At 36.4% G+C, this 23,288-nt stretch overlaps 3 protein-coding genes across 6 annotated transcripts; 1 reads left to right on the top strand and 2 right to left on the bottom strand.

The window, feature by feature from the left end:
* The first annotated feature begins 50 nt into the window (after positions 1–50).
* LOC132113973 (SLC35A4 upstream open reading frame protein-like) lies at positions 51–4,227 on the top strand. Of its 4 annotated transcripts, XM_059522072.1 has the most exons (5): positions 51–647; positions 1,574–1,672; positions 2,597–2,731; positions 2,858–2,921; positions 3,900–4,227. In XM_059522072.1, exons 1-5 carry the CDS (start codon positions 633–635, stop codon positions 3,923–3,925), a joined length of 339 nt encoding a protein of 112 aa, XP_059378055.1. In that variant the 5' UTR covers positions 51–632; the 3' UTR covers positions 3,926–4,227. The 4 variants fall into 4 exon arrangements, 3 of the variants coding, with proteins under 3 accessions (XP_059378055.1, XP_059378054.1, XP_059378056.1); XM_059522071.1 differs by lacking the exon at positions 3,900–4,227 and having other exon boundaries at positions 2,858–3,311; XR_009425231.1 differs by having other exon boundaries at positions 502–647; positions 2,597–2,921.
* Positions 4,228–5,725: 1,498 nt separating this feature from the next.
* si:dkey-201i24.3 (polyamine-modulated factor 1-binding protein 1) lies at positions 5,726–13,027 on the bottom strand. Its single transcript, XM_059522427.1, has 6 exons — positions 12,965–13,027; positions 12,753–12,852; positions 12,552–12,670; positions 11,426–11,533; positions 11,013–11,180; positions 5,726–5,918 (listed from the first exon to the last, which is right to left on the bottom strand). Exons 1-6 carry the CDS (start codon positions 12,974–12,976, stop codon positions 5,751–5,753), a joined length of 675 nt encoding a protein of 224 aa, XP_059378410.1. The 5' UTR covers positions 12,977–13,027; the 3' UTR covers positions 5,726–5,750.
* Positions 13,028–18,902: 5,875 nt separating this feature from the next.
* LOC132114319 (H-2 class II histocompatibility antigen gamma chain-like) lies at positions 18,903–21,768 on the bottom strand. The gene is made up of 7 exons (XM_059522426.1): positions 21,610–21,768; positions 20,257–20,426; positions 19,941–20,050; positions 19,792–19,843; positions 19,385–19,471; positions 19,114–19,314; positions 18,903–18,952 (listed from the first exon to the last, which is right to left on the bottom strand). Exons 1-7 carry the CDS (start codon positions 21,684–21,686, stop codon positions 18,948–18,950), a joined length of 702 nt encoding a protein of 233 aa, XP_059378409.1. The 5' UTR covers positions 21,687–21,768; the 3' UTR covers positions 18,903–18,947.
* Between the last annotated feature and the right edge of the window lie 1,520 nt (positions 21,769–23,288).

The raw sequence follows: 23,288 nt of genomic DNA, 5'->3' as shown, positions 1-23,288 counted from the left end.
CCCGATGTGGTCGCTTGGTGGCGTCGCGAGCCGATTCCTCCGTTGAGTCGTGTTCAAAACTCTGCATGTTTTCCTAATGCTGGCTTTTGTATCTGAGAGAAATTAGTATCATATAAATATTTTAATTACAGGCATCTTTTCCTGACACGCAAACAGAAATAGTCCTCTTCGGTCTCTATAGAATGAAAGCACCAAACTGTAATGATGAACGACATGGATTGGCCAAAACGCGTAGAGCGATGAGAAAAGTAACGGGTATCACGTGACATCGTCGTCTACTTTAGTATTGTAATGTAATGACACTGAAAAACTTTAATAGATATTACATTGAAAAATATAGATTTATAATGTGATTTTTATTATTTTTACTATCGAGCCGTCATACCTGACAAATTACAGGGACATTTCGAGTCACTAGGCTTTGTCTATTTTGAGAAGTTCATGTATTTATTATTGTAATTTATACATAACGCTTCTTTTTTGGCTTATATTGTTAATTCTTACGAAAACGTAATAAAATAAGATCAAATATATCTACAAGAGTCAGGCGTAATGTGTGGTGTTCGAGCGAGTCGTCATGATTCAGTCCAGGCGAGTCGAGCGCAGATTGAATCGTTTGTCATTTCTGCAGTATGGCGGAGGACAAGGTGAGAGAAAGTCTGGCTGTCTGTAAAACAAACCCTGTTTAAAAAATAATTACGGTAAATTTAATAGCAAAACGGTTATGTCGTGTATATTTAAGCGCTGTACTATCAATGGCACCTGCTGTTTGTTAAATAGCGCTGTTGTAAAGCTTTAATGGAGTTATGTAAAGTCACTGGCATTTGACAGCTCTCATGGAAAAAAAAATCTCAAACATAAGATCTCATCATCTAGAAAGTGCCTTGAAATCAAGTCAAATGGATCACTGTAGTCAATCTGTCTCACGTGGTCTGCTCTGGTCTCACGTGATCTGCTGTGGTCTCACGTGGTCTGCTGTGGTCTCACGTGGTCTGATGTGACATCACTGTGACATCACTTACTACACAGAGCCGTAATTCGCTGACAAGCTACGCAATACCTTGTAATAATTGTAGATGAATCGCATGCGGTTATGAATGCGATATTGCATAGCTTGTCAGTGAATTACTACTCTGTATATTAAGTGCTGCTCCATTTGAAAGCAGGTGATGGACATTTAATCACAGAACTGGCTTTACTGACGAGACACGCTTGACAATCACATGCAATTAATAGTGCAGCCCTAGTCTGATGTGGTCTCAGACGGTGTGCTGTGGTCTCAGACGGTGTGCTGTGGTCTCAGACGGTGTGCTGTGGTCTCAGACGGTGTGCTGTGGTCTCATATGGTCTGCTGTGGTCTCATATGGTCTGCTGTGGTCTCAGACGGTCTGCTGTGGTCTCAGACGGTCTGCTGTGGTCTCATATGGTCTGCTGTGGTCTCATATGGGCTGCTGTGGTCTCATATGGTCTGCTGTGGTCTCATATGGTCTGCTGTGGTCTCAGACGGTCTGCTGTGGTCTCAGACGGTCTGCTGTGGTCTCATATGGTCTGATGTGTGTTGGTTCTGTTTCAGGATCCGGTGACCCGACTGAAGGATCTGGCTCAGCTCAAAGACCAGCTCGAGGAGATCCAGAAGAAGGTGGAGAATGAGGTTCAAGCTGGAATCCCTCAGGTACCACAGAACCAGATCCACGACCGATCCGGATCGGTCCGGTCCCAGCTAATACTAAAGACCACACACAGAGAGTGTGGTGCTGTACTGATGAATAGTTTTGTTTTGTAATGGTCCCCTTGTGAGGGACCCCATTGATAAACTTAAAGGTAGCTGTACGTTTTTGTGTATGAAATCAAATTATACTGTGTGAGGATATTATAATTATTATTTTTCCTGTTTTTGGTTATTTTTATCAGTTTTTAAATTTTTCATTTTATCTACATAGTTTGTATTTTCATTTATATTTTCTGTTTTCATTTTAATTTTAGTTAAAATAACAAGTTTAGTAATTTTGTTGTGTTTAAGTTTGTTAATATAAGTTTTATTAATGTTTATTTCAGTTTTAGTTTTATTAGTACATTAGTATGAACTAAATGAATATGAGAGATGTTGCCTTGCTTAAAACAGTTGTGTGTGTTTGTGTTTGTGTGTTTTATTTCATTTTTAATGGTTTTAGTTAACTGTAACAACCCTGATTGACAACGAAATTCAATAATTGTTTCCCAATTAAATATTTAAATAAAACAAATTGTTAAAATATTTTCTTGGGAAAAAAAAAGATTTTTGACTTGGCTTGGCATTTGACATGTTTATGAATATCATTGTTTTTGTATGTATTGTTGTAATTATATTTAATAATTTTATGCATAAATGCATATTTAATATCTTAAGTGTATTACATTTAAAAAAAAAAAAAATTAAGAACCCCTTACCACCCTCTAAACATCCCCAGACTCCAGTCCGCAAACTCCTGTGTTTACAAGTAAAAATAAGAAAAATCAGTGTTTTCTAAACATTTGAAAACACTGTTTTCAAGTTGCACTTCATATACATTAAGATTCCCAGCAGCTGAAACTGTGTGTGTCTGCCTGTGTTTCTCAGGGTGGCTCAGTTTTACAGTCTCCTTTGCTGAAAGGATTCCTGGCCGGATATGTGATTTCCAAACTGCGTTCCTCAGCCGTCCTGGGAGTGGCTTTGGGAACCTTGACGGGAATCTACGCCGCTCAGAGTTATCAGGTGCCCAACATTGAGACGAGCCTACGAGACTTCCTCAACTCTCTGAAGAAAGGACCAAGTGATTAACAGTGCCTCAGGAGTGAGGAGGAGAACATGTGTCATTGCTGATTGGTTTGTGTCCTTCAGCATCACAGCGGAGCTCCTTCCCTCCTGAACCAAACTCTTGAGTTAGATCAAACCGTGTTTCGAGGTCTGTATGTGAGGGTGGATTTGGACCGTTTTGATGAAAAGTGGGCGTTATCTAGGACTGCAAAATTAATTGAAACAATATCTAAATTACAATAGAGCTTAGTATGATTATCAAATTGCAGTGGCTGCTTATTAATTTTATTAAATATATGTGATGCGTGTTTCAGAGTGAAATGTGGCACTGTGCTCAGTCCGTTTAACATTTAATGAACAAAATTAAGACATTCTTAAATATGAATATTGTAATTTTACAGTTATAAAATCTTGCGTGATATTTTTCTTATTAAATACTCTCTTTTTTTAAAGTGCAATTACAGTAATAATAGTTTTTGTTTCATATTTTTATTTAGTAGTGATAATTTAGTTAAAAAAAATTGTACAGCTGTACTTTGATGAATTTATTATATTATAATATTTTTACAATTTTTTTATTTTACATTGAAATTACAGAAGTAATATTTCTTTTTTGTATATTTATTTAATTGTAATAACAATTAAGTAAAAAAAAATGTCGTTTTACAGCTGTATTATAAAATACAATTCTTATAAACACACATACATATATAGAGTATTATAATATAATTTTTAATAGAAATCATAGATTAATATTTAATATCAATTTTCTTGAATACTTGAATACTTTTTTTTATATATATACAGTGAAATTACAATATTATTATTTTTGTTTAGTAGTAGTAAAACTATACATTTTTATTGTTTTTGTTATTATTTTAGAATCATATGGATATATAATCACAAAATCTTTGGCCAAATTGTGCATCCCTACACACTAGCACAGCAAACCTCAAAATAATTAAATTAAAAAAAAAAAAAATGTCTACAAAAATTTCTATCAGATTTTAGCCCCAAATCCTGCAGCTCTAGCATCCTGTCCGTTTGTTTGGTGCTGCACCGTTGAAGACTTCTGTTTCTACCAGTGCTTTGTGTCAGTCTTTTGCACTTCTTCCTGTACTCTCAGAAGCAGCTGTTGCTGGCAGACGCTGAGCGTGATTGGGATAGATAACCTCCTCGCAGGAGACGCTGGGTTTGTCTCCTTCTTCTTCATCTATTGTTTCATCTCAGGATTGGCAGCCTTTGAGTCTCCAGAACTTGTTGCTGTATGTCTTCTGCGTGGGAATCAATCTCGCAATCAGCAGTGGTTTCTCCACTCTCGCTGGGCTCATTATTGTGGGACAGGCTGCTAACAGGCTGTTCCTCATCTCTTCTTCTATGCTGGTGAATGACGTGATTCTGGGAACACAGCTGACACCTTACTTCCTGTTTCCTGTGCTGCTGCTGATTGGATGGGCCTGTATTACAGGTAGATGGGACGCCACCAAAGATGACTTTATTGATTTATTATGACTCTTTATCTGTAGTGAACCATTTATTTTTTCAGCATGTGCCCTCAGATATCTAGAAGTGCATCTTACTGTGAATGAACATCCTCTCATCGAGACTGAATGTCTGCCAATGTATTGTTTTTACTCATATGCAGTATTTTATTTTCAAAATAAATGTTGAAATGAATGGTACAGCACCTTTATGCAAATTGTAACTGACTTACCAGGTTAAATAAAGGTAACAAATAAATATAATGGATCATTCAGTGGCCTGGTGAAGTGTTTTATTAATTTTTTATTTTTTATAATCTTTCTGATCGTTGTTTTATTTGAATATTTATATTGTTTATTAATACTTTGAAGTTTTTATATATTTTTATATATATATATATATATATATAGGCTAATATATATTATTTATATATATATTTTTTTTTTTTTTAGGTTTCCTTTTAGGTCTAGGTTTTAATTATTATTATTTTTTTTTTTTTTTGGCCATTTAATTTAATTTGCAATCATTATTTAGCTTTATTTTTATTTCCATATTTGTAATTTTACTTGAACTAATCTTTTGAAAATGTATATTTTATTTCTGGATTATTTCAATTAACAAAAAGATGAATGGATTTGTAATAGTCTTAGTATTAGTTAACAGTAACAACACTGTCTCTGATGTGTTTTGTGATTATTGAGGTTTATCATACTTGCAAAGTTGTTTTGAGAAAAATCATAAACTCACGTTATTCTGTTCACTTTCTCAGAAAACAAGATCATATTGTTCAGTTTGTAAATGTATTGTGATTATGTTTAGATATTTGTATTGAAAAAAAATATACTGTGGAAGATATTCCTTTGCATTGCATGCAATATTTAATACCATGGCTAAACAAATTTCTATAAAGTTTCTGCTTTTTATTTAAAGGGGTGGTTCGGGATTTTTGACATCGGACCTCATTTTTAGGTCAGCCTGGTTGTTATTCATCAGTGGAGACATTTTTTTTTTTTTTTAAATTATCCAGTCCTTATATTTGGATAGTTGGCCGATGCTAGGCTAGCGCGAGTCAATGGGTATATGTTAGCCAGCCATTAAAAACCGTTTTACCCACTCCACAGTGCACCAAACGCAAATCAATTATAACACTAGACTATCGATGCAAATGTCCGTTGAGAGAATAATGTTAGAAATCAAACTTACCTTTCATCTCAATGATCCTAAAGGAACTAGTTTCTCAGCCGCTGCGGAATTTTACTTTGCTCCGGTTAGTAATGCGGCAAAAAGTAAACACAGAACAGAAGCGCACTACAGTCGTTACATCCAGCTAACCGGCTCACTCGGTTGCCTAGGTAATCAATACCAGGCTGACTTAAAAATGAGGTCCGATGTCAAAAATCCCGAACCACCCCTTTAAGACATTTGTAGGTCTATGGAAGGGCAAATTAAGACTTTAAGACCCACGGATGAATCAATCTGTTTTGGATCAGATGCATCAAGTGGGACCGAGCTCTTTCCAGAGCTGCTGGATCTCCTCCTGGAGCTGCAGGTTTTGTGAGGACAGATGAACAGCATCCTGAATGGCGTCTAGCAGCAGATTCCTGTACCTCCTCTCAGACAGGCATCTCTGTTCCTCCAGAACCTCACGAAACGCCCTGAACACCTACAAACACAACCAGCACAAAAAACACTCCACTAGATGACAGTATTGTGATATATCAGAATCAGAATGAGCTTTATTGCCAGGTATGTTTACACATACGAGGAATTTGTTTTCGTGACAGAAGCTCCGCAGTACAACAGAATGACAGCGACAGAACATAAAACACATAATAAAAGAATATAAAAATACAAATAAGTAGATAAGGAATGACAATATACAAATTGACAATTGTAGGCAGGTATATTACAAAAATGCAGTTATGTATGTACATGTATATTATGTGCAAAATGTAAGTGTATACTAAGTATGTGTGTTAGATAAATTAAGTGTATGTGTATATAAATATAAAGTGTAGTGTGTTCAGTGTGTATCAGCTGTTCATAAGATGGATTGCCTGAGGGAAGAAACTGTTCCTGTGTCTGGTCGTTCTGGTGCTCAGTGCTCTGTAGCGTCGACCAGATGGCAACAGTTCAAAGAGGGAGTGTGCTGGATGTGAGGGGTCCAGAGTGATTTTAACAGCCCTTTTGCTCACTCTGGATAAGTACAGTTCTTGAATAGATGGGAGAGTTGAACCGATGATTCGCTCAGCAGTCCGGACTACCCTCTGTAGTCTTCTGAGGTCTGATTTAGAAGCTGAGCTGAACCAGACAGTTACTGAAGTGCAGAGGATGGATTCAATGATGGTGGAGTAGAACTGTTTCAGCAGATCCTGTGGCAGGTTAAACTTCCTCAGCTGGCGAAGGAAGTACAACCTCTGCTGGGCCTTTTTCACAATGGAGTCAATGTGAATGTCCCACTTCAGGTCCTGAGAGATAGTGGTGCCCAGGAACCTGAATGACTCCACTGCAGTCACAGTGCTGTTCATGATGGTGAGTGCGGGGAGTGCAGGGGGGTTTCTCCTGAAGTCCACGATCATCTCCACTGTTTTGAGCGTGTTAAGCTCCAGGTTGTTGAGAGTGCACCAGACAGCCAGCTCTTTAACCTCCTGCCTGTAAGCAGACTCGTCACCGTCCTGAATGAGGCCGATGAGTGTGGTGTCATCTGCAAACTTCAGGAGCTTGACAGAGGGGTCCTTAGATGTGCAATCGTTAGTGTACAGGGAGAAGAGCAGTGGGGAGAGAACGCAGCCCTGGGGAGCTCCGGTGCTGATTGTACGGGTGCTGGATGTGTATTTTCCCAGCCTCACTAGCTGCTGCCTGTCTGTCAGGAAGCTGTTGATCCACTGACAGACGGAGGTGGGCACGGAGAGCTGAGTTAGTTTGGGCAGGAGGAGGTTTGGCATGATCGTGTTAAAAGCCGAGCTGAAGTCCACAAACAGGATCCTCACATAGGTCCCCGGTCTGTCTAGGTGTTGCAGAACATAATGCAGTCCAATGTTTACTGCATCGTCCACAGACCTGTTTGCTCTGTAGGCAAACTGAAGAGGATCTAGCAAGGGTCCAGTGATGTCCTTCAGGTGGGCCAGCACCAGTTTTTCAAATGACTTCATGACTACGGATGTTACAAGCCACAGGCCTGTAGTCATTTAGTCCTGTAATTTTGGGTTTCTTGGGGATGGTGATGATGGTGGAGCGTTTTAAGCATGAAGGGACTTCGCACAGCTCCAGCGATCTGTTGAAGATCTTTGTGAAGATGGGGGCCAGCTGGTCAGCACAGGATTTCAGACAGGCTGGTGTAACGCAATCTGGGCCTGGTGCTTTTTTCCTTTTCTGCTTCCGGAAGACCTGGCGCACCGCATCCTCGCTGATCTGTATTGCAGGTGTGGGGGAGAGGGGGGATGCAGGAGGTGTGAATGGTGAGAGTGCATGATTGGAGAGGTGTTCAGGATGGGTTGCAGGAGCTGTTAATGGTGTGAACGGTTGTTTGGAGAGGCATTCAGGGTTGGTTGCAGGAGTTGTTATTGGTGTGAATGGTTGTGTGGAGAGGTGTTCAGGGCAGGTGATGGGTGTTCTTTCAAACCTGCAGTAAAACTCGTTCAGATCGTCTGCCAGTCGTTGATTCTCCACAGTGGTGGTGGAAATATATTAAAGGAAATGCAGCTACACAGTGTGTGTGTGTGTGTGTGTGTGTTTATAAACTATATTCTATATTCCTTTTCATGCTTTCAGTTTGCATTAGCATAAATGTGTCTCGTTTCAGAACTGGAAAAGGTGCCACTATAATGTTTAGTTAATGCTAAATAATAGCAAATTAAACACAATAAAAGACACAATTATTCAACAACAAAAATTTAATTACAAATAAAAAATACAATAAAGTCGCCTCTTTAATATATATATATATATATATATATATATATATATATATATAAATAAGCAAATATTTATTACATATTGCATGCATGTTTGCATGGGCGTCAGTTTGGTTTGAAATGTGGTGGGGACAGAGACGCATTCAGAAGTGCATTTTCAGAAGTGCTGGGTACAATGATGCATTTTTTTTTTCTCTTTCGCGCAGGTCATGTTTTGAAAGACGTCCTGTATCTTATTAATGTAAATAAATAAAAATGTATACAAAAATGTGATGATGTCCGACTCGTTTTATGAAGAAGAAAGCCGTACAAAGCATTAGACATATGATATATGACCCACTAATCTGCTTCATATCATCATATAAGTACCATGTTGACAATATGACATGGCCATGACGTGGTTTAATGTACCTAAACAATGATTACCAAATTTCTCTTTCATGTTGCTTTGTTATAACCACTGAAAACGGGGAAAAAAATCTAACCCAAAATCGGGCCTCGCTCTACATTATCCCGCTTATTACATGGCTACCCACCAAATAAATCAATAATTTGACACAAAATATTGATTTAAAAAAGAGTTTATTGATTTAAACACGATTGTATTGCTTCCGCTAAAGAAAATAGTTCCGTCTCTACGATTAGAATCCTGCCGCGTCCATAGCAACGCTCTGTTTTTCATGGCAACGGTGTTATTATCAAGAAATAACAGACTTCATTCTACAGTGGAATTCAACCAAGCCATGTAATAATTTGATTTAATTCCCAGTACAATTTACCATATCTACACACAACACAACTTAAGCACTACAAATTTTATCAAGATTGAAAAAGCAAAAATACGTGTAGCACATGAACACTATTGACTATCACACCATGATCTGACTGCTCTCAATTCACAACAACATGCATCCATCCAATCTACATCAGGCATTTTGACTAAAACTTGATCCATTCCTCATCATCATCATCATCATCATCATCACAACTATTCCAGAATTCAGCAATAGATTCAAGCAATAATTAAACAAGATACTGACTACTCAACAATCATCTCCCCCAACACTTGCTGTATGAACGCAAACCGTAACTAGCTAATTAAGTTGGTGGCTAAGGAAGTCTAACGTAACATTAATTACAAGAGAAGAATTAAAACAGCCGATCCCTTGTGTGCAAATGCACAAGACCTAGCCATAATACCAGCAAATCTTAAAAGTTATCGCGTCTTACCTTTGTGTCAATGGTCTGCAGACCCTTGCTGTGTGTACAACAACATCCATTTGTTCTACAAGTTATCACTTTGATATGTTATAGTCCATGGCACTAGGATGCAACCTTGTGATATTGTATGAAGGCTAAATGACTTGCTCGTCTTTGATACATTCGCCAGAAATTCTGGCCAATCCCAGCAAAGACTAGGTAGCCTCGTTCCCGCTCGTTCACTGTCCATTCCAAACTGTCAACTCATTTGAAAAACATTCTTTAAAAAAAAGAAGCGCGATAGTCATATAGACGGTTTCATCGGGCGCACGCGCCTGGACCTAAGTTAACTTCCGGTCTGTGTTGTGTATATCGGTCTGGCTGCGGTACCTTCTACAAACGCGGTTAAAGTCAAGGCGATGAGTAGACTGATGGCTCAGGTGGTTGTGCTGCGGGATGTGTTTCCCATACATTTATTTATTTTTGGAAACTCACCACAATTTTAAAACTGATCGATTTTCAAAAAGGCTTCGCTGAATAAACATGAGTAACGTTATGTACTGCACGTTTAATAATAATAATCCCTTACATTTACATGTTTAAATATCAAAACGAGGCACAGGTGTTTTTTATATCGCTGTATTTCTGAAGGAAGACTTGCATGTTATATGCCTGATAAAGCAGCGTGTGTGAGCGTACTTTGTTTACAGCTGTTACTGGGGAAACCTCCATTTCTCGCGCTTTATGTCTATGCTTTAAAACATCTCCTATTGGCAAAGAATGGATTTGCATTCTCATTAAGTCCGCCTGATCCATGCAGCAAACATATTTTGTTTGTTATCAAAAAATATCTACTCTAGAGGGACTTGGCTGATGTTATTGATTCTATTTGGAAGTCTACCGGAAGTTAAGTTAGGTCCGCAAAAGCGCGCATTCGCTGTAACGTTTGTTTATGTTGTTGCCGTTGAAACCGGCATATAGAGAAAATAATAACAGTGACAAGATGACTCCCCCTCCCCCAACCTAGAACGTATCCCAATGTTACAGTTGTTGCAGTTTTAATGAACAGAAAAGCGTGTAGCCAGCGCAGCAGCAGAACTCGAGGTTTAAAAAAAAAAAAAAAGTGGTGGGTACAAAATGACTCATGACGAAATCTGGTGGGGACACGTCCCCCCCGTCCCCCCCGAAATCGACGCCTATGCATGTTTGTAGTTTTCAACAAATATTTCATACATCTAAAAGCCTTCCCTAACTCTAAAAAGTTCCCTAAATTTAAGAATTAAAAGCTGGGATTTTGTTGATTTAGATTTTTTTATTATTATTAATTTGTTATATAATTGTGTTAATATAATACACCTGGGATAATTTTGTGCTCTTTGATATTCCTGTTTTTGTGTTGAATCCTTTATTTCTTCATATATTTATATTGGAATAAAAGTCCTTTCTTAAAATGTTCTAAGGACACTAAGGATAAGAATGGTTCTGTGAAGAACTGCTCACTGAAAGCTCACTTTAAGGAACCAAAGATGGTTTTCTATGGCATCTCCCCTTACGAAACTTTTTTTTTTTTTTATAACTGATTGTAGTTTGAGTACCATCTTTTTTTACCATCATAGAAAAGCAGACTCGGTGTAGATGTTCACCTGCAGACTCTCTTCTCTGAGGCTGCTGATCTGCTGCTGGTGCTGTCTGCTCTGGGTCTCCAGGTCTGCAGACGCCTGCTGGTTCTCTCTGCGCAGCGCCTCCATCTGAAGGACCAGGATGTGTCTCTCTCTGCGCAGGTACCACATCTCGCCCTCCACACCACCCATCTGCAGACGGGACAGAGTCAGTCACGTGTTTGAGCTCTGCTTGTTTAACTCAACCAGAACTCACTCGAAAGCCACAATGATGACAACAATTTATAAACCAATTGACCAATCAGAAGCCAGGACTGGACATATCAGTTTTACAGCACACACAGCGGTGAATAGGGAGAACATTTTGATGTAAATACATGACTGTATTTTTTGGATGTACTGTTTTTTGTTCTTTTTCATGTGTCCTCCGCTCTCACCTGCTCCTCCTGTAACTCTCTCTCCATCTTCATCAGTTCATTCTCGATCAGTCTCTCGTGACTCTCTCTCAGTCTAGTTCTGCGCTCCAGGAGTTTCTCGTAATCCGCCTGAAACACACACACCAGTGCTTAAGAAATCATGAAGTAGAGTATTTTTTCATAAATAAGAGATTATTTTAATGTGTGCATTTTGTATTATTTCTAAACAATCATAATTTCACATTGATTCATAAAGACGAGTCATCTGTAGTTTATGTTTCACTGGTTGATCACATTATGCACACACTGTAAGTGCTGATACTTTCAGTTTTCTAATTTAATTCAACTTCTTCATTACAAATGATTTAAGCATCCAGTGTTGGTATCGTTAGCTTAAACTATCGTTTATTTAAATAAGACTGAAATCAAATCTATCAAATAGAAGAAAAATAGAAATGTTGCCTTGGTAACTAACTGAAATAAAAACAACCATTGTTAATGCTAAAATTACAAATAAAAATAATAATTTAAATAATAAAAATTAAAAAAGGTTGATTAAATAAAGACAATATAAAATAAAATATAAAGATTATACAAAAATCTACAAATAAAAATGTTGCCTTGGAAACTAACTGAAATAAATATGATTAATTAAAGGACAAAAACTACAAATAAAAATAAGAAATAAAGCTGAATAGACATATAACAGCTTAAAATTCATAAAACAAAATTACTAAAACTATTTAAAATCATTTTTGGTAATTTACATAAAGCTAAATTTAAACAAAATACAAATATTACATGAACAACGGCAAATAGAAATGTTAAATAAAAGCGATAGATAGATAGATAGATAGATAGATAGATAGATAGATAGATAGATAGATAGATAGATAGATAGATAGATAGATAGATAGATAGATAGATAGATAGATAGATAGATAGATAGATAGATGACCTAATAATAAATAAATAAATAAAGTTAATAAAACTCAAACAGACATTAAAATATAAACTGAAAATATTTACTTTACTTTGACTAGTAAAAGCACTAAGGGTAGAGGAGGCAGAAGTCAAATGATTAACTGTTATCAGGTGTCAGTAGTGGACTGAGTTTCTCCGCAGTGTCTCCTGATTGGTCACTCACTGTGCTGGTGGCGTGTGATTGGTCGGATTCTCTGTGCGTCTCCTGTAACCTGATCTCCTCTTTCAGCTGTGTGATGCGGTTCACTCTCTCCTGATTCCTCTGGATGCTGGCCCTGCCCTCTGACATCATCACCATCATCATAATCATCATCGTCACCATCATCATCATCCGAAAGACTGAAGTGAGTCTCCTCATGCCTACCAGTAAGATGCATGTCCATTTCCTGTCTGAGGAGGTCCTGCAGATTCCTCTTCCTGTCTGCTGTCTCACACTCTTCTTCAGCTCTTCCTCCGTCAACTGCCTACAACACACAAACACACAAGCTTCAAATCATCCGCGTTAAACTCATGTCTCACACAAAACACCAGCAGAAATGCATTAAATAGATGAGATTATAAGTGTGTGTTACTCACAGAAGAGTCCATGTTCGTGTGTCCACCGGCTCTGAACTGAAGATAAGTGTGTGCGTGCTTGCGTGTGTGTGTGTGTGTGCTTGTGTTTCACTCTCTTCAAATATTCATTAGTGTTCACTTTCACCTGAGTGTGTCTAAATGTGTTGCATTCAGGGTTAATAAAGTTGACTAAAACTATAATATATGTAACTATATATATATATATATGTGTGTGTGTGTGTGTGTGTGTTTTAAAATAAATAAAGTTGCAAAGTATTTATAATATTTCAAAACAATTGTAATAATAAAAACAGTTTCAAACTTAGGCATAAAAAGGGAAAGTTACCCAAATAGCAAAATTATGTCATTAATATCTCACCCTCATGTCGTTCCAACCCCGTAAGACCTCCGTTTATCTTCGGAAAACAGTTTAAGATATTTTAGATTTAGTCCGAGAGCTCTCAGTCCCTCCATTGAAACTGTGTGTATGGTCTACTGTCCATGTCCAGAAAGGTAAGAAAAACATCATCAAAGTAGTCCATGTGACATCAGAGGGTCAGTCATTTTTTGAAGCATCGAAAATACATTTTGGTCCAAAAATAGCAAAAACTACAACTTTATTCAGCATTGTCTTCTCTTCCATGTCTGTTTTGAGAGAGTTTAAAACAAAGCAGTTTGTGATATTATGGAATTACATTTGTTTCAATAATAACGAACGAAACTTTAAAAAACTGAACGTAACTTTTTCAGAAACTATCAAAAATATGCCATTACAAAAGAAGAAAAACACAATGAAAATAGGGAAGTCGTGGCCTAATGGTTAGAGAGTCGGACTCACAAGTGAAAGGTTGTGAGTTCGAGTCTCGGGCCGGCAGGAGTTGTAGATGGGGGGAGTGCATGTGCAATGCTCTCTCCACCTTCAATACCACGACTTAGGTGCCCTTGAGCAAGACACTGAACCCCCAACTGCTCCCCGGGCGCCGCAACATAAATGGCTGCCCACTGCTCCGGGTGTGTGTTCACAGTGTGTGTGTTATCACTGCTCTGTGTGTGTGCACTTAAATGGGTTAAAAGCAGAGCACGATTTCCTAGTATGGGTCACCATACTTGACGTATGTCACGTCACATTTTTAAAATGAAAATATGGAGTCAATTTAACGCTGTGTATATATATGCAAAAATTTTACGTTTTGCAAAAGAAAATAAAGCTTTGCAAACGAAAATGAAAGTTTTGAGGAAAATAAATTAGCTTTTTGCAAACAAAAATTAACAATTGCAAAACATAAATGAAACAGCGCGAAAGCAAAGATTTTGCAATACATATTTTCCATGGTCATATCTATTAATTTATTTGCAACGCTGCTTTTATTTTGCGTGTCAGTCTAGTTTGAGCATGCGTCATCGGCCCGAGACGCAGCTCACACTGATCCAGGTCCTGTCATGATGAGCAGAGACTTTCGAGTGGAGCGTTTCTTTTTATTCAATAGCATTAAAACATTCATGTTTTTGTTTCATTTACTTTTTTAACAAATGTATATGTGTATTAGCAGCGTTTGCTCAAGTTAAAGAAGTTGTTAACATGAACATCTGCTGTTTATTTCTCTCGATGTGCACACTTTTATAGCATTAAAATGTGTATTGTTTCATTTGGTTAACTGCAAATGTTTGTTTAAATTCTCTTAACTTGTGGGAGGACGCCAGCGCACAGAAGCGTCCTTTGCTCACATTTCTATATGGCTCTGGGTGTTTTGACACAAACTTCTTGTGGGGGCGGGCTTAACAGTGATCTACTCTGATTGGATAGTGAGCTTTTGATGGACAGGTGCTCTCTTACCGGGAAGTACAGACGTCACTCAGTGGTGGTGCACATATTGGAAAGCTCTCGTGGTGATTAAATCTGGTCTCTACCGCAAAAATTATTTCTCACAGACAAACTGAAAGACATTTATTTTAAGCTCATACACAGGTTCTACCCTGTAAAGAAGTTTATACAAAGATTTGAATCTGACATTGATCTTACATGCTCTTTTTGTTCGAGTTCTGAAGAAACTGTACACTTATTTTGGTCATGTCACTACACTCAGAAACTTTGGGATGATATTGGTGTGTTTGTCAAGTGTAATATTTTGCCAGGCTTCTCAGTACATATGAAAAACATTATATTTGGGTATTATGACTCTGACCCCACAAATTAAAATATCAGTTTTGTTATTAATTTAAACTTTTTCCTAAACAAATTTCACATTCACAAATTCAAATTCTCCAACTGTAAACCTGTCTTCTCTGTTTTCCTAAAAGAAATGGAAAACTATTTGAATGTAATTTCAGTGTCTACTCATAAGAAAGCTATAAGGACTGTTAGATTTGCTCTGCCTTTGATCTCCTTGTGTCATTTTGTTTAGATTTTGGCCCTCTTTTCTTTAGTTCTATTTTTTTTTTGTGGTTGATATTATGTGATGTATGTTTATACTTTTGTATGTTTTTGTTCTCTGCATTAATAAAAAAAAAAAAAAAAAGCTCTCGCGGTGATTTGTATGCAATACGTCGTGCCTTGTATTACTTAATATGTAAATAATATTTGACCTTCAATCGTCTCAGTCTGTAAAGATGAGCTCTTGTCCTTCAAGGCAGCTTGAAGTAAGCTTGTGTTACTGAAGTAACCAATAACATCGATACAAGTTTTTCATGTTACAGTGTGCTACGGTTTGTTGCGGGTTATTATTGTCATTCAGTAACACAAGCTTACTTCAGGCTGCCTTGAAGGACAGGAGCTCATCTTTACAGGCTGAGACGATCAAAGCTCAAATATTATTTACATATTTAGTAATACAAATCACCGCAAGAGGTTTGTGTCAAAACACCAAACGAAAAACTGGGAAACGTAAGCGAAATCTGTGGCAATGAATTCAGAATCCACGATTAGCGAAAACAAATCTTTGAAAAACATTAACAAAGAATGAAACATATTTGAAGAGCCTGTTAAATTTGTGCGACTGAGTTCATTTTTTCATTGTGTTTTTCTTCTTTTGTAATGGCATATTTTTGATAGTTTCGGAAAAAGTTACGTTCAATTTTATAAAGTTTCGTTCATTATTATTGAAACAAATGTAATTCCATATGATATCCGGTTCGCGAACGAATCATTCGATGTAACCGGATCTTTTTGAACCAGTTCACCAAATCAAACTGAATCATTTTAAATGGTTCGCGTCTCCAATACGCATTAATCCACAAATGACTTAAGCTGTTAAATTTTTTAATGTGGCTGACACTCCCTCTGAGTTCAAACAAACCAATATCCCGGAGTAATTCATTTACTCAAACAGTACACTGACTGAACTGCTGTGAAGAGAGAACTGAAGATAACAAACAAAAGATTGACTCTTTCACGAGTTCAGAACCGGTTGCATTGGTTTTCGGATCACCAGTAGTTCTTTCGGACAGTTTGATTCAATAAACTGGTTGAAGAAAACGGTTCACCGGTTCTTTTGCGCTCGACGTAATGGCGTCATTGGCGATGATTGCAAGCCTTCGGTTTACCCGCGCTCATAACATTAGCACAGAATCAATCACCAAAAGAATCAGCTCGGTTCAGACGCTCTGTGTGTCAGTCTGCTTCACGCTGAATCACACATGCACAGTTATCATCAGCTCCTCGGTTCTCGAATCCGACGCGTCTGACAGAAACGGTTCTTGACTCGAGAACGAGTCAATCATTCGTTTGTTATCTTCAGTTCTCTCTTCACAGCAGTTCAGTCAGTGTACTGTTTGAGTAAATGAATTACTCCGGGATATTGGTTTGTTTGAACTCAGTGTCAGCCACATTAAAAAAAGTTAACAGCTTAAGTCATTTGTGGATTAATGCTTATCTGAATTGCGAACTGGATATCACAAACTGCTTTGTTTTGAACTCTCTCTCACAACAGACACGGAAGAGAAGACAATGCTGAATAAAGTCATAGTTTTTGCTATTTTTGAACCAAAATGTATTTTTGATGTTTCAACAAATTCTAACTGACCCTCTGATGTCACATGAACTACTTTGATAATGTTTTTCTTACCTTAGACAGCAAACAGTTTCGGCCCAGAACCGGCCCAAATCTGGCCCGTGTGATATCCATGTGGGCCAAATGTGGGCCAGATCTGGGCCGAAACTGCTTGCTGTCTGACAGTATACCGTACACACAGCTTCAATGGAGGGACTGAGAGCTCTCGGACTAAATCTAAAATATCTTAAACTGTTTTCCGAAGATAAACGGAGGTCTTACTGGTTTGGAACGACATGAGGGGAAGTTATTAATGACATAATTTTGCTATTTGGGTGAACTATCCCTTTAATAGAAGCTATAATATTTATACTCTTTTGCAGGGAACTAGACATTATAGAGTGAAAATGATCTGAAAGTGCACGAGTCATGCATGAGCTGTATTTCACAGCACACTTCATGTTCACATCTGTATGTGCAGCTGCTCTGCTCTATGAGTAGTTTTGCAAGATTCATTGAAATTTAGTACTCTTATCAAAATGATCTTCTAATGATGCATCTGATGTTTTGAGTCATGTTTAGTGCAGACTGAATAGCACTTACATGATTTTTTCCTGTTATTTTCAATTATTGTTTCTTATTATAATGGTATAAAAGTATTAAAATGGTTTATATGGGGTGGTGTTGGCACAGTGGATAAGACACATGGCTTTGGTGTGAGAGAACCGGGTTCGAATCCACTGTGAGACACCAATGTGTCCCTGAGCAAGACACTTAACCCCTAGTTGCTCCAGAGGCGTGCGACCTCTGACATATATAGCAATTGTAAGTCGCTTTGGATAAAAGCGTCAGCTAAATGAATAAATGTAATGTAAATGTAAATGTTTATAAACTGTTAGCAGCATAACATTTCAGTAAGTTCAGATTTAATATTGAGATTATTCTTTCACACAAACACACACACACACACACAAAACAACATGATAAAAAACTTAACATTGAAAGCTGTAATAAAACAAAATAAAAATATTAAATTATAAAATGTATCTAAAAGTTAAATAATTATTAGAAATGTAGCTGAAATAAGGAAGTAAGATTAAGTATTGAAAAATAGTTAAACGGAAATACACACACTTCTCCGTTTATCTTTGTTTTTATCCTTATATTTTTCTTATCTATTTTATTTAGTTATATTTGTCTTGAATAAAAAAAATAACTGTAAAATTAAATAAATATATAAAAAGTAAAGCTAATTATAGCTAAACAGAAATATTAAGAATTTTTTAGTTTTTAATCTTTTCTAAATAATAATAAAAAAACTATCAAATTAATTAAAAAGTTATAAATAAATGTTAAAAATATACTTTTCTGCAGATTAAACATTTTTTTAAATGAATTTCAACAATACACGGATCAAAATTCTGTTGATTTATGATATTTTGAATCATTTAATTCAATATGAAAAGCACTTATATAATATTTCTTAGTATTTTGTGCCTTATTTAATTGCCACTTTAACATGTTTATCTTTAACATGTTTACACAATAAATGTAATACTGTTAATTTCATATGATCATATGATCTTCTCTTCTTTAAACCACACTGAGATCGGTCAGACAGAATTGAAAATATTCAGGTTTAATAAATAACATATTTTCACTTTTTATGGATAGTGTAAATCATTTTTAAATCAAACAGCGACAATAAACCCACACAGTCTTATTTGGAAACAGCATGTGTTTATTTACAGTCATAATCATTCATGCTACCTCTAACATCACGCTGTGAGTTCAAATTAAAACAGAGAAATGGTATCACACAGAAGATATTAATAGAATAAGGGTTAGCCCAGTGCTAATATGCTGCGAATGTTAATCTATTCTGAATACGAATCAGGAAAAGAGATCTTTAGTAGAAAAGTTATTGGATTTTTCCATCGAATATCATCCATGATGACTGATTGAGCCTCTGGAGCTGAAAGAGGAGAGTTTTTCTCTTTACTGCTGGACGTGCTGATTCACACTGGAGAAACAGAGACACAAATACATCAGAAAATGATTTCAGTCTTTATACTTTAAAATGTTATGTTTAATTCATTTAATTTGTCATTTAATTTATTCTCAAGTTAGCCCAATTTGTAGGTCTATTCAAAGTTCAGTTCATCAAAGAAAGTGTTGATGCACCTTGACTGCAATCGGGTCTTCTTCCACGAACTCTTGTGTCGGAGATCTCGTTGCCGTTTTTATCCACACACCAGCAGTATCCGGTGCTGTGCCAGCACTGCATGGGCTGATAGTTGCCCTGCTCGTCACACTGAGGCTTGAAGAAGCCGGGTTTCATCTGCTTCTGAGACTCCAGCTGACACTTACTCTGAACCTCAACAGCTGTGGGAAGACACACACACGTGTGAGATCTGAGCAGATCAGTGCGTGTGTGTGTGTGTGCGTGTCTCACCTGATTCAGGAGTGCTTTTCACCTCCTCATCCGCGTCCACCAGCAGTGGCAGGCTCGCCATTGGCAGCTGCATCTTCTTTCTGGCAGCTTTCACAGAACATGGAGATTTAGATCAACATTAATGGACGAGACCATGTCATAGATTCAGAATGTTTATCATAAACAGAAGTTTATAGTTTATACATAGTTTATAGTTATAACTTACGATGCAAAACTTTTTACTTATTTTTGTATTTATTTCTATTCTATAATAATATAGTGTATTTACATATTAACTAAAATTATGCATATATATATATATATATATATATAAACATATATATATTCATATTTCAGATTGCTTTCAATCACTGAAAACATATATGATTTATTTATTTATTTGTATTATATATAAATTGGTGATGTACCATCCAGTTGTCCGGTGCCCTCTTTCTGGTTTGTGAAAATTGGTTGCAGTTTCTAAAAAAAGAGAGAAAAAAAAAGAATAAGAATCAGATATTGAAAATGAAGTGTATTGCAGCTGTATTGATGATTGTTTTTAGATCTTTATTCTCACAGTGAGAGGAACGCTGCTCTTCTTGGAGGTCTGGTCAGAGGACTCGTCAGAGAAATCCTTCAGCAGTGGCATGCTCTTCATGGGAAGATGCATCGCCTTTGGAGGAGCACCTGTTAGACCAAACACAGACAATATGGACATTATACAATCAGCAGCAGTGCCAGTTTATTTTTTGAGAACTGCATTTAATTATAGGCCTTGAATGATATGCATGATGTTTTGGTGAAATGGCTGTTTGTATTTTTGCAATGAATGGTGCATGTTGAATCTGTGTTTGATGGTTAGTTCATGTAATTCATTCGGCTGTGTTTCTCACCGGACATCTTTCTGGTGAGCTCCGTCTTCAGCTTCTCCTGGCCGGTGGTCAGAGCGCTGATGTGTTCCTTCTGACCCCAGACGAGGTATGCGGTCAGCCCCTGTCCTGCCAGCAGAAGACAGGCCAGGACCGTCAGTCCGGTCACCTTCAGTGCCTTTGCATTGGAGCTCCTGCAAGAGGATGTAGAACAACATCTGAGACCTGTGCGCTTCTCAAGTGTTTGTATCTGTGTGTGGGTGATGGTTAGCTTTAATCAGATTGTCATCTGTCTAGCACAGAAAGTGAAATTCCCCTTAAAATGGAACTTTGCAATGATTCACAACGTGTCTGTTTTAAATCGTTTGAGATCCTGGGGAATTTTTTTATGTTATTTAAAACAGAGAGAAATTAATTTAGGGAATTTTCATGATCCTCGTTTGTAAGTTGCTCTGGATAAAAGCATCTTCTATATGAATAAATGAAAGCATAAATTAAATGGTTTCAGTTTTTACAAATATTCATCATAGATTATGTTGGCTGGTTGGGTTTTCAGGAGAATTGAGAATGAGAAAAGAAAATGTATGTTTGATTTTAGTTTGTTGTCAAGCATTTATTTTATTTAGATCGTTATTTAGTTAACTTGTAGCCTACTAAAAAAACTAATACTGAAACTAAAATAATAATAGTAATTAATAATTATATAGACATATTTAAAAAGACAAAACACAGCATAATACTTTCAAATAAACAGAAGATACTGAAAATTATGAAATGTATAAAATAATTATGCGATATATATAAAGCATAAAAACAAATCAAACTTGTAAATATTTGTCAATAGCTCACTTAAATTTTAAGTCTATTTGATTTTATCGTATTAAATCTAAATCACTTATAACTGAATATATTAAAATCATTCTGTACAAAAACTTCAAAACAGTCTTGACGCGCTACTGTCTATTTAATAAAAACAACCAATCAATAACATCAGCGACGGTGACGTCACCGGTAGCGAGGCAGAGTTAGTTTTCCTTCTTTCAGGTTTTCGCCTTATTAGATTGGAATTTCACACTAAATAACCCAAACAAGCTATGCACTAATATGAGTTCAATATTTATTCGTGATCATTATCAATGAATGTTTTAATCGCACAATACTGTATTTGAGCAGGCTACCGAAATACAGTAAAAAAATAATGACATAAAAACGTTCCACAGATCATTTCAAAGCATGAATTCTTGAACATTATTGTAATATTAATTACTGCCATGCACTAAATGACTGCAATATATAGTTACTATTTTATGTGCAATGTAAAAATTATGTACCACAAACTTTGCGATCGCAAAAATATAATAAAATAAAATAATTTACCCTGTGCCACCGCGGTTCACGACGGTTTCTTGGCTTGGCACACGTTGAATCAGCCCCTGGTTCTGATACTCATCCATCACTGTCTTTATGTGTGTTTATGTCTCCAGTACTGAAAGGTTTTATGCACCTCTAGAACCCACTTTTCAGGACGTCTGCAGTTATGAAGGTCCCGGATGTGAAGGTAAACCAAAATGTGATTGGCTGATGAGAAGAGCGTCATTTGTTGATAGAGAGACGAATACTTCAAGCTGTAAACATGAGAAATAACACTGAAAACAAATATCCCAATTCCTCTTTCAAATACAGAATAAATCCATATTAAAAATACGGATTTGACACCCATAAGGTTAATCTTTCAACTCTCATTAATAGTGAGTTAAATCACTATAAAAGTATGCTAGAAAATATGCATTCATATATATATATATATATATATATATATTAATCAATCTGACATTTGTAATGCTTATATGTTTCAATCATGCATTTCTGAAGCCTTTTTAAATTATATTAATGATATGTGCTTGAGTTTTATGAGTTCTAGCATACAGTTTACACTGCTGTAAAATATTGTAAATGGCATTACTGTGTATTAAAAACATAAAGATGATGAAATGTGAGGGAATTAGTTCAGGTTCTGCCAAGATACAACTGATCCACGCGTCCATTCATTGGTTTTCCTTTACAAAAATGTTTTGGTTTTTCATGAAAGGCAGAACTGAGAAATGAAGAATCCACAAAGAAGAAATGAAGCTGTGTCAAAACTGTGACATGCCATCTTTTCCAAATATCAAACGTGAAGTGAAATCAGTAGGCTACATGATCTTTGATTTATGGCTTTATTTCCCGGAAAGTCTCTGACGTATTTATCAGAAATAGTGAAGCCAGTTAAAGTCTACAAAAATGGCATTTACTATAAAAACAATGAATATTTGTAAATTATTTTCTGTTGCTGCTGCAAAAACAATCACTGAAGGTCTGTATTCTACGTAATCAAATGATGAGATTTTTTTTTCAGACACAATTCAGTCAAATCTTAGTTTGAGGACTACTATGAAATGAGAAGAAGAGATACAAGATAACTAATCACAACAGGTTTATGTTCTTGCAGTTTGAAGAATGGAATAAAAAACTGATCTAAATAAATTTTTGTGTTTTGTAAAACTATAGGACACAGTGTACTGTATTATTTTTATTTATTTAATTCAGGGAATTTTTCATATAATTGTTTTTCTTTTTACAGTGTAACCTGCTCTATTTACCTTAAATTTATTCATCTTCATGTTTTATTTCACAATAATGCCACTTATTGTATGTAAAGTATTTTTTATGTTAAAGTTACTTAAGTAATGAAAGTAAAAGTACAAGCAAATGCAAAATTGGAAAGGAGTAAATAAATATTCTAATTAGTTTCTATACACAGTTTGAGCAGGAAGACTGTTCAGTTATACTGTAGCTATATCTTCTATTTTGTGTTTTTGGGTTAGCATTCATCTGGTATGAAGATTCTTTCATTCCAACATAAGAAAACATTTCTCACGAATAGACCTATGGAATCTGGATCTGAAGTGGTATTTTTTTTTACACAGACTGTTTAATGAAGCTCATAGGGGACATGGGTGCATTTAACCTGCAGGTATTACAAATGCATAAATAATGCTTAGTTTTAAACATACAAT

Source organism: Carassius carassius, chromosome 33, assembly GCF_963082965.1.
Source record: "Carassius carassius chromosome 33, fCarCar2.1, whole genome shotgun sequence".
In the NCBI taxonomy this organism is placed as follows: Eukaryota; Metazoa; Chordata; class Actinopteri; order Cypriniformes; family Cyprinidae; genus Carassius; species Carassius carassius.
The sequence above is the reverse complement of the archived record's forward strand: the minus strand, read 5'-3'. Positions and strand labels throughout refer to the sequence as shown.

Excerpts from the sequence above, each read along its gene's own strand:
- LOC132113973 (XM_059522071.1), top strand. Across the intron at positions 1,673-2,596 it reads TTCAAGCTGGAATCCCTCAG|GGTGGCTCAGTTTTACAGTC; the intron begins GTACCACAGAAC and ends TGTGTTTCTCAG. Across the intron at positions 2,732-2,857 it reads ACGCCGCTCAGAGTTATCAG|CATCACAGCGGAGCTCCTTC; the intron begins GTGCCCAACATT and ends TGTGTCCTTCAG.
- si:dkey-201i24.3 (XM_059522427.1), bottom strand. Across the intron at positions 11,534-12,551 it reads AATCACACGCCACCAGCACA|GCGGATTACGAGAAACTCCT; the intron begins GTGAGTGACCAA and ends TGTGTGTTTCAG. Across the intron at positions 11,181-11,425 it reads GAGAGTTACAGGAGGAGCAG|ATGGGTGGTGTGGAGGGCGA; the intron begins GTGAGAGCGGAG and ends TCCCGTCTGCAG.
- LOC132114319 (XM_059522426.1), bottom strand. The coding sequence starts at position 21,686 with ATGGATGAGTATCAGAACCAGGGGCTGATTCAACGTGTGCCAAGCCAA. Across the intron at positions 20,427-21,609 it reads GTGAACCGCGGTGGCACAGG|GAGCTCCAATGCAAAGGCAC; the intron begins GTAAATTATTTT and ends ATCCTCTTGCAG. Across the intron at positions 19,472-19,791 it reads GGGCACCGGACAACTGGATG|CTGCCAGAAAGAAGATGCAG; the intron begins GTACATCACCAA and ends GTTCTGTGAAAG.